The 10,894-nt window shown below is 31.6% G+C and overlaps 2 protein-coding genes across 2 annotated transcripts; both read right to left on the minus strand.

The window, feature by feature from the left end:
- Nucleotides 1–976: 976 nt before the first annotated feature.
- Nucleotides 977–3,099, minus strand: LOC101219293 (photosynthetic NDH subunit of subcomplex B 5, chloroplastic). Its single transcript, XM_004134057.3, has 5 exons — nt 2,785–3,099; nt 2,538–2,598; nt 1,785–1,847; nt 1,643–1,701; nt 977–1,449 (listed from the first exon to the last, which is right to left on the minus strand). The coding sequence occupies exons 1-5, from the start codon at nt 3,043–3,045 to the stop codon at nt 1,219–1,221; spliced, it is 675 nt and encodes a 224-aa protein (XP_004134105.1). The 5' UTR covers nt 3,046–3,099; the 3' UTR covers nt 977–1,218.
- Nucleotides 3,100–3,782: 683 nt separating this feature from the next.
- On the minus strand, nt 3,783–5,327 carry LOC101217555 (CBL-interacting serine/threonine-protein kinase 7). Its single transcript, XM_004134382.3, has one exon. The coding sequence runs from the start codon at nt 5,276–5,278 to the stop codon at nt 3,977–3,979; it is 1,302 nt and encodes a 433-aa protein (XP_004134430.2). The 5' UTR covers nt 5,279–5,327; the 3' UTR covers nt 3,783–3,976.
- Nucleotides 5,328–10,894: the final 5,567 nt, after the last annotated feature.

Below are 10,894 nucleotides of genomic sequence, written 5' to 3' on the forward strand. Positions count from 1 at the left end.
TTAAGTCTAAGTCTTCCTCAAAAGAGGCTCAAGTCTTCCTCATAAGAGGCTCAAGTCAAGCCAAATTCAGTTGGGACGACTTTTACATACCCCATTATTTCAGCAAATCCAAATCTTCATTATTTCATACAATTTAGTTTCAAATCTGTTATCAAAACATAATATAATCGTATAGGACAATTCATTTAATTTTTATTTATTCTGATATTGAAAAACATTATATGTACTCAATCAATTAATTTTGGCGTACCAATTACCACTAAAGTCAAGTTTAGTTTAGAAATTGCTTTGTTTTTTCTTTGGTAGCAGTTGTTTATTTTTTTATATTTCTTTTCATTTTGGGATTAGGTTCTCTCTTTTACTGAAGTGCCTTTCACATTCATTTTTTTTTTCCAATTTCTTTTGAACTGTTGTTTCCCTTTACTATAAAATATCAGATTTCTCTTTTTGAAATGTATCCATTCCACACATATATATGTTAATGTTATTGACTCAGTCGCTAATCGCGGAAAAGTTTGGTTCAATTATTCCAAAAGATTAATAAATTTCATACGACTTTCTGACGCAAACTAATCAGTGGACTAAAACCCTATAAAACCTTCCATCATTCTCTGTTGCAGTAGTCCAAATTATAATAGGAATTCTACAATGGTACAGTCTATTGTCTCTTCAAATATCTTTATTAATATGATATTGTTTACTTTGGATATATAGTATCACCTCAAATACCTCATACCACATGGGATAGTTGTGATCGTTTATAAATATAAATTCACGATCTACCCTTTATTTAATCGACGTGAGACTTTGACTCCATTTCTAAAATCTACTTTAAACTAATTTCCTCTGCATTAACCTGAACAATGAACTGATATAAACATGAAAGAAATTATGAGTAAGATTCAGATCAATAAGATAGAAACAATTAATGGAGACATCAGGTGAGTGAACTAGGGCTTGGGAGAGATCTCAAGAGGGAGGGTGAAAGTACCTCAAATTACTTAGACGAGCGGGTTTGGCGCAAGGAGATTTAAAGAAATACATGACAAAAATTCTTGCTGTACGGTTGATAAGTTCAGTTCATAATTACAATTTACAAACACTAATACTATAATTAGAAGACCAAGAACAGTGTTGTATTGTATGATATACATTTTCATAAAGATTTTGATAAAAAGTTCTCACTTGCCTTACAATGTACATCCACTGAGGAGGCAATCATGTCTTTGTTATATCATCGTTCTTGACAGTGAAATCCCACAAGTCTCCATACTTCTCATTGAATTCCCAGATGTCCATGGTGTTGTAGTCTGATATCAACTTGTCACGAGCCCCTCTCTCCATGTTATATATCTGAGGTTCGAAGTTGTGTGGCTGGTCTGGCTTGTCAATTTCAATTATGCAGAATACTATTGTAAATATAGCTGCTCCAATGTATAGATACTCCCCCTGAAATAAAGTCCAATAAGAACCAACCAAGTGTCCTCGACAATGGCCAAGAAGAAAAGATAAATGACATTTTAAGATATATCTCACTTAAATGCTACTTTCATAGAGTAGACATTGATTAAGAGAAATCTTGAACAAAACAAAAGCCATTTTAACCGTTTCAAAAGTTACTCTAAAATATGCTTGAAAGTACCGGAACATTGAAGTACATTCCAGCAGCAACTGCCGGTAGGAAGAGCCAAGAGATGAGGCCTGCCAAGAATGTAAAGTGTGCTAATAATAAAATGAGTGGTGAAATTAGAGGATTGAGTTATGAAAGAGCGACAATAGTTTACCCTGAAAGCCTGTTGGGGGTCCAACTGCAGCAATATCATCTGCAATGGCTCCCCAGAATGTTCCTATAAAGAAGTAGCCAGTGAAAAGTAATCAGTACCAGAATTTACTAGCCAAATGAATTAGCAAGGAGATAAATATCCCTACTACCAGCACAAGTTGGTCCGTACTTCTAGTCGTTGGTACTGCTTAAAGAGATGCAAAAATTGATACCAAAGTTACCATCAACTTCTCAATTTGACTAAGAGTTAGTTCGGGATAACTTCTAAAGGAAGTGCAAATGAAGTACTTTTGGTTCGGTTGTAGGTGATCTTTAACATTTTCAAAATTACTTCTATTATCTAACAAAACATCCTGAGAAGTTCCATAGTGTTTTTAATTAGTTAAAACCCTTTTCTCACTATGCTAAAAGAGTCATTTGGCACACAGTCTGAGTGAGATAGATTGTAATCAGTTTCACCTTGGCTCAACTGTGATGGCACATGGCATTGAGAAATGTGAAGTCTATACTAAAAAACTCACGAAATTAGATCTTAAGGGCTTATGGGAAAGCAAAATTCCATGCTTGGAATGTCTAAATCAGAGAACTAAGGGCTCCAATAATTCCAAGGATTAAATCCACATTCCACTCAGTCTAAACAGAAGACTTAATCCAAAACAGAAACAAGTTCTGGTAGATTATAGCATCCAAATTTAAAATATTCTCCCAAGCAAGGAATGAAAATAAACCCAGTTGCATATGCTACAGAACTAACCTTTCTTCTCCCCTTCAAAGTAAGTGTGATGTCCATCGTATACTCCATACTCAAAATCTTCCTATGAAACGAAACAAAAAATTATCAACATCTCCGTCCCTAAATCAACTGAAATTGAATTTAATCTTAATTTAAATCAGTGAATCCAAATAAACACATCACAACTCATAACTTGAAAACCTAAAACACAACAAAATCAGAGAGTTAATGAAGCAGAGAGAGAGAGCACAAAGAGAGCGGTTCATACAGGGCTGACGCTGTTAGTTTCCCAACGATCTACAGGGTCTTCGTTTAAGTCGGGTTCAATCTCGGACAATCCTGCCGCATTGAGCCGCAGAGAGAGGCTTCTCCTCGTCAATTTTCCAAGCAACTTGGAGGAGGAGATTCCGTTGGTTCCCGAAATCTTTCGAATCGAAAACGGTGTAGCACTAATAATTTCAGAAGATTTGAAGATGATTTTGGGGATTGGATTGAAAGAAAGAACGGGGAGGGAAGAACAGAGAGCCATTTTTGGGTTTATCGTCTTTAATTTCTGAACGTTTAATCCCCGCCTTTTGTTCTAACGATAAAAGCCTTGAAAGTAACTTCCCAGTCTCCTTTCAACAGCACTCTAACCAATTAAAATTTTCCACGTAGTACAAAATATGCATCGTGTATACGTGGCAATTACAATTTGAAAAACACTTTCTCTCAATGCAATCCAAATAGGCTACAAATTTTAGATGAAGAAAATAGATATTTGCAATAATTTATAGGCAAAACCATTTCTCCTTTAGGCACTTCCCATTTCTACTTTTTTTTTCAAATTTCCACTGGAAAACAATGAATGTTGGAACTTTGCTTATTATATAACTAATATGTCATACTTGTCCTAAAATCTATTGATATTTCTATCTTTAGATTTTGGAAATATTACGTGATGTTTGAAACATTATGATATTCTCTATTGTATTTTATTAATTAGCATTTCAATAAGTTGTAGTTCATTCTTTTACTTGTATATAATAAAATCAACCAAATTTGTTATAGTTAAAAGTAATTTTAACAAATATCCAGAATTGAAAAGTATTATTATAACTTCAAGAGTTATAGCATAGCCACATATTTTTCAATGAACTTAAATTAAGCCTTCAAATCAGAAAACTTGAGTGACTTAAAAAAAAAAAAAAGTTAGAGGGAAGTTCAGGAAAATTGAATTATTGTGTCATTACCTAAACTAATTGAATGGGGCTTAGATAAACTATATGCTCCAAATTACTAAATTATGTTTGATTAGATTTGCGATCGAAACATTCATATATGTAAAAACAAAAAGAACTTTACAGAACCAAAATTTAAATTGAAGTTTACGATTGTAGTTTAGCACTACACGAAAATTGGAAGTTCCAAATCCCTATAACTCTATTCCCTTTCCCCAACACAAACAAACAAAAAGAGCTTTACAAATTACATTTCCTCTGCCATGGAACTGCAAATCCTTGAAGTTTGCCTTCAAAACACCTCCAATGGTGTTCTTCAAACTCCTCCCCTCCTTTCACCACCCTCACCTCCACCATCGTTAATGCCACTGCCACCTCCACCACTTCCACCACCACCACCACTCCCCTCTTCCCCATTCCGATCGACCCTCCCTTTCCCCCCACCTCCACTTCATACTCCAACTCTACGCCCATCTCCCTGACCCTCTTCTCCACCTCCATCACCGTCGCTCTCGACGCATACCTCCTCTCCGCTCTCCTCTCCGTCGTTTCAAACAGCCCCGATAAATCCAACCCCGAAGACATCGAAATTATATCGAACGCATTCATTTCCCCAATTCCCCTCTCTTTTCCCATTCGATAATCCCTCATCGATTGCAGTAGGTTCTCATTGGCCTGTTTCAAGTGCAGCGATTTCTTGAACCAGGGGTTTTGCATTAACGCCTCAATGCTCATCCTCGTTTTGGGATTCGGATCGAGGAGGTGATATATTAGGAATCGGACAGGTTTCGATACCCAATTAGGGATTTGAAATTCTCGCCTGTGGATTTTTCTGTACATCGCCGCTAGATTACTGTCGTCGAAAGGGAGAAACCCAGAGAGCATTACGAATAAAATTACTCCACATGACCAGGCGTCAGCCTTTCCGCCGTCGTATCCGCTACCACTGCGACAGGTCATGACTTCTGGCGCTGAGTACGCTGGAGTTCCACAAGAAGTGTGGAGTAATCCGTCTCTGAGTTGTTCAGGTAAAGCAGAGAGACCGAAATCAGAGACTTTCAGATTGCCCTGTTCGTCCAGCAAAAGATTCTGCGGCTTCACGTCACGGTGAACGACGCCGTTATCGTGGCAGAACTTAAGGGCCGAGACGAGTTGTTGGAAATACCGGCGCGCGACGGTTTCGGTGAATCGCCCACGGCGGGAGATTTTAGCCAAGAGTTCGCCACCGCCAGCGAATTCAACCACCAGGTATATTTTGGACTTTGTCGCCATGACTTCGTGGATTTTGAGTATGTTTGGATGGTGATCGAGGCGGCGCATGGCGGCAACCTCCCGGACTATGCAACGCTCCATGACAGCGCCGATGGTTTTGGATTTGTCGATGATTTTGATGGCGACGGTGGAGTTATCGGCTAAGGAAACTGCTTGATAGACTTTGGCGAAACTTCCACGACCGAGAAGGCGGCCTAATTGGTACTTCCGGAGAAGAGTAGTAGCGGGGGTGGGAGTGGGAGTGGCAGTGGGCCGGAGCCCCGTCTCCATAGCGGCGGCGGGCACTGGAATTTGCGTTGGAAATAAAGCGTAGTTGCAATGAAGGCAATGGGAAATTAGGTTTTTATAATGCATTGGCAAATGGATGCATGGGATTAGCTGTCACACACGGGCCTATTTTTCAATTTTAATAAATCTTATTTTACTAAAATACCCTTCTACTTGCAAAATAACAACCCGACTCTTTTACCAACTCTAGTTTTTCTTTTAGTGGAAAATCACAATGAATCTATGTTTTAGGTTTCATTTTAGTTTATTTTACTCCTATTTTTAAAATATCATTTTTCATTTCTATAAATTTTAATATCATCGATTTACCTACTTCTTTTAATATTTATTTTATCTATTTTGTAACTATTATTTAATAAAAAAGTTCACCAACCTACAATCTCTATAACAAACTTAGGTTCATTACTGTTTAATTAACTTTAATTAATTTAACAACCAAAATATTAATTTACCATTCAAATAACAATTATATTTTAATCAAAGAGGCCCTATAATTTGCTGATTGTGGTAATGAATTTGTTGGGGTTTGTTTCAATTCTTATCATATTCACGATTATATAAATATTTTAATTATTTTTTAATCAAAACATCAATGATTAAATAAACTTTTTATGAGTTACATTAATAGAAATTTTTTTAACTTGAATGTAAGTTCCTATTTGGTTAATAGCTTTCATGTTTTCAAAAACAAAAAATACAAATAAAATGAAATGAAATATAAACAATTTATTTATTTTATTGTTTTATTTTACCATTTTTTTTATCGAACAAATATATTTATATGAATTTTTTAAGGTAGGGTTGATTTGGTGGTAATGAAATTAAATTAAAAATTAATTGTATAATTCCAATAAGTTTCATGATTTAAGAATAAAACATGAACTTAAAATTTTAAAATAAAAAAAGCTATATTTTCAAAGTAAAAATAAAAAGATCTAAATACAAGAAGAAAAGAAGAACTTATGAAAAACACCGCGAGAAGAGAAGAAGAAGAAGAAGAAGGGTATATTAGTAATTTTAGAGAAAAATGGAAGGGGAACTGGCGATGACGTGGGTACCATAGAGGTTGCCACGGTGGCAATAAGGTGACAACTTGGCAAATATAAAGGGCCCACCTGGCAAAATCAGAACTCAAAGTCAGAAGGTCGTTTTCCCCAGGTACCATCCCCACACTTTCATGCCGTTCAAAAAATAAAATAGTTCTTGTCCATCGGAAATCTATATATATATACACACATTATATCAATATTATTATTAATTTTTCAATAATTATTTTGTTCTCTTCTTATGTTCTTGAATACCATTCATCATTTTATATTATAGGCTTCATCCCTTTGATAATTGTTGTACGGTTAAATATATTTACTATAATAACGAGAATAATTCAAATTACAACTGAATGAATAATTATAATCAAAGTTTAAATTGCGTTATTTTCTAAATTTTTGGGTCAAAAAACGTAAATAGAGTAAATAGCGACGAGACTTGAGTACTTTGTGTAGAACTTGCATGTTTGATCATTTTGAAATAAGAGATATCAAATTAAAAGCATATTAAACATCAATGTTTTAAAAATGATAATGTAACCTTCGCACATGTCATCAAAGATATTTTCTCCATGGAGACTTTGGACACATCCTGGAAAAACCCATTCATTAGATTTTAACAAGTTATTTTAGAAAGATAGGTCTATGTAACAATAATTAAAAAATCTATGAATTTTGTCTCCATTTGTTTAGCAACCACATAGAATCATTTTAAAAAAAAAGAAGACATAGCATATTGAATGATGATGGAGCCATTGCAATTGGAAAAACAAACTAATTAGGTAGTATTAAAAGTTAAGACATCAAAATCATGGGTTAAGAAATGGATTAATAAAAACCAAGTGGGGGTATTTGTTAATAATAACAAAACCCTTATTTTATTGTAAGGCAAAACTGATTTTAAACAAATTCCACTTGTCAATATTTTAAGGTAAATCATTGCCTATGTGGACCAATAAGGAAGCCTCAAGTGATGCATTTGTGTTTCGTTAATTTCCAAAATCAACTATAATAACTTAGAGAGGTATCAAAATGGAGAGGTCAAAGTGATGATTTTAGTGATCTCAAATATTACGAAACGGTCACCTACTAATTAATTTTTGTATTATTACTAACCATTACATTATTTTACTACTTGGGCTCAAGCAAATGCAAACATCAAATATATTTTTTTTTCCCTCACGGCTAGCCTCCGTGAAGATTAACAATCTTTTAATCTATTAGGTAATTTGACATATGTAGTGTTTCTTTCCTAATTATAATTAAATAATCTCACTTGTCTTGAAATAAATCATTAATAAGCTTAAACCTAACCATTATTTTTTACACATAACAATATCTAAGAAATAAACGAAATTGTTACGGTCGACAAATTGATTGAATCGTAATTAATACGACAACATAATATAAAAGAAACTCAAAGTTATTTTGTATATACACTAAACTCCTTTTTTGGACAGTTTCATATAATATTTTTCTCACACGACAAATGAAAAATTCAAACAAAGCAATTTACTTGATTGGCACAATTAAGGTTGAAAATTTCAACCCCAAATATAATGTTGATATTGGTTTAAATTACTACTAATTTAATGGTAGTATATTAAGTAGGAGTTAATGATTTAGAGAGGGCTATCTTGACTTTTGACTAAAATATATGATTTCAGTTTGTATTATTTTAAGTAATTAGGATCTTAATTAATTATCTGTGTCCCGTTGAAGTTTAATTAATTTAGATTTTCTGAGACATTAATTCATTAGATTTGATATTATTGAACTACCAAAATAAATAAAATCTAAACTAATTAAAATATCATGATCTAATTATATAATTCATTTCTGTCTAATTCACAAACCCATCATTTGATTGGCCAATTTTCTTTTTAAAAAATTGACAGTACGTGTAAAAATAATTTAAAGTACCAATGATTTGAAAAGAATAGAAAAATGAAGAAGGTGAGATTGATTTCTAAAGTTCTATCAATCCATCAACAAACAGATCGGGTGTTTTCTACGAAAATATAATCTAAATAAATTGGTTTAGATATACAATTGTCTAAAATACAATATTATAAATAAATTAATAAATTGCGTTCATAAAGAAAAAATTAAATATTTTGAAGATTTGTTGAATGGAAGACAACGTAATTAATGTTATTTTAAAAAATAAAAATTCTTATATAATTAATTTTAAGATTATGTTTGGATTACATTTTGAAAATTTTAATATAAAAAGGTAAATACTTGAAGTTTGTTAAACAACTATATAAAAAGAGTTTAAATAAAGATATTCTTCATCCTAAATTTGAAATCACATCTGGCAACATTTTTTATTTCAAAATACTATAAAGAAAATGAGATTAAAAATATTCAGTGTTTGTATATGACTAATGGTAAATTTGGAAATGATAAATATTTTTTATTTTAAAAAATAGTATAAATCAAAAGATGGGAAAAAATATTTATAGATAGAGCATAGTTTCGAACTCTATCGATGATATCAATATACATTTGAAAGAATTGCTAACATGAGTTAAGCTTAACTTTTATATGTATGTTCTTAGATTTCATATTCAAAATCCTCACTTTCGAGTTGTATTAATAAGATCTTAAAAAATGTTGGAATTTTTTGTTATGTTTTGTAAATAAATTTGATTTATCTTGGTATATTTAAAATTTTCTATCTTATTTTAAAATATTAAAAATTTAAAAGAAAGTATTGAAAGATTAAAGAAGTTTTTGGTGAAATTTAGTTATGAAATATTAGGTTAATTCTTTAAATATTCCCAAATAAATTAATGATTTGTTAGACCAATTGCAATGGGTCAAAATTGAAGTGAGTACGAGCATCTCATTTAATAGAATAGGCCCATCAAATAGATGGCCCAAAAACTTTCAATTGTATTCTCTATATTTTGTTATTCCCAATCTTACACATCTTTAGTATTAAATTAAGTTTCACATTATATTGTTTGTGTAGCCTATAATCTCTTGAATATAATTGGTTTTACTTTAGGTTAGATTTAGATTTTAAGTCACCAACATAATAGGATTTTTTCGTTTGGTGGTGGGATATTAAACATTTTCTATTATTTTCTACGTGATAGTGGTATTTATTTTGAATCTAATCTCACATGTATCGAAATATTATATCGTCACATTCATAACTATCCTTAAAGCTTGACTGATGTTGGAGTTGTAAAAATCCCACTTTAAACTATGTTTTATAATCTAAAGTATTAATTAAATATTACACTTTTAAACGTAATTTTCAACACGGTAATTAAACTTAATTCTAATCGTTTCAAAATAAAAAACATTTGGAGTATAGAATAGGAAAGTCGTTTTTGAAAGGATAACGAGAAGTTATTAATTTGTTGACAGAGATAGTAGGTGTGACAAACTAACATGTAAAAGGGATCATTGTTTATAGAGGGTTCTTTTAATGGATGTTGACATTTGACAAAAGAAGATAGGGCTCAACTACTAATTAAAGGGGACTAAATGCCGATTGTTAATATGATTTTTAACTTAACTTTCAACTACTATATTTTATAAATTACAAAATTAGTAAATTTAAAAGACGATAGCCCTAAATTACTGTCCGATAGCTATATAATTATCGTATGATAGTTGTCCGATATTATTAATTTTGTCATGTTTGTAATATGTAAAAAACTATTTTTTTACGTCAAATTTGAAAGAGTTGGAAAAAATGGAAGGACTAAAATATAATTAAGAAAAAACAATGGGAATAGTGTTACTTTCACTAGTAATTGGTGTATCAAATAATTATGGGAAGTTAGAGATATAGAGTTGCGTATTTGTAGTGCTAAGAATTAAGCAATCAGTCATTAATTTCTTTTGTTATATTAAAATGTGTTTGATAGGAGGTGACTGATATGAGTCAATTTTTATTTATATTGCATTCATTTTTTTTCTTCTTTCAATTAATTAGAAAGTAGGTAAATGTTGTGTTGCTCTTAGCTTACCTTCAATTAATTCTCTAAATTTTTCAATTTGATTTTTTGAATAATATGTAGTAATACAAATTAATAATAATATCCATGCTTCTATTTAACTAAAGAATTTGCATCGATGACTGTACAGATTGATAAGTGGTGTAGGAATGTTTAGAATACACTATACACAGTCTGAATAGAACATATAAGAAAAAGGGTTTATCTAACAAAAGAATTGTAATGATATTATGAACATAAATACTGATAATAGAGATTTATAAATTATTATAAATGTATCTATTTCTTCTTTTTCACATTTTTATTGAAAATTTGAATCAATCAATGTATACGATGGTAGAAAATTGTAGATGGAAAATTGCTATCTTCTTCTCTATCTAAATTAATTTTATTCCATCAACACTTATTAATCCTTAATTGATATATATTGTCGTTTCCTATGGGTCTATTTTTGGATTATGTTTGATTATTCTTATTTTGTTTTTGTTTTTCATTTGATGTGTGTATGTGAAGAAACTAAGGCTGCTATACTTTTTAGAATCAATAACTTCATTTCAAACTTAAAGACTTTT

This window comes from Cucumis sativus, chromosome 3 (assembly GCF_000004075.3).
Source record: "Cucumis sativus cultivar 9930 chromosome 3, Cucumber_9930_V3, whole genome shotgun sequence".
Classification (NCBI taxonomy): domain Eukaryota; kingdom Viridiplantae; phylum Streptophyta; class Magnoliopsida; order Cucurbitales; family Cucurbitaceae; genus Cucumis; species Cucumis sativus.

Excerpts from the sequence above, each read along its gene's own strand:
- LOC101219293 (XM_004134057.3), bottom strand. The coding sequence starts at position 3,045 with ATGGCTCTCTGTTCTTCCCTCCCCGTTCTTTCTTTCAATCCAATCCCC. Across the intron at positions 2,599-2,784 it reads AAACTAACAGCGTCAGCCCT|GAAGATTTTGAGTATGGAGT; the intron begins GTATGAACCGCT and ends TTCGTTTCATAG. Across the intron at positions 1,702-1,784 it reads ACCCCCAACAGGCTTTCAGG|GCCTCATCTCTTGGCTCTTC; the intron begins GTAAACTATTGT and ends CATTCTTGGCAG.
- LOC101217555 (XM_004134382.3), bottom strand. The coding sequence starts at position 5,278 with ATGGAGACGGGGCTCCGGCCCACTGCCACTCCCACTCCCACCCCCGCT.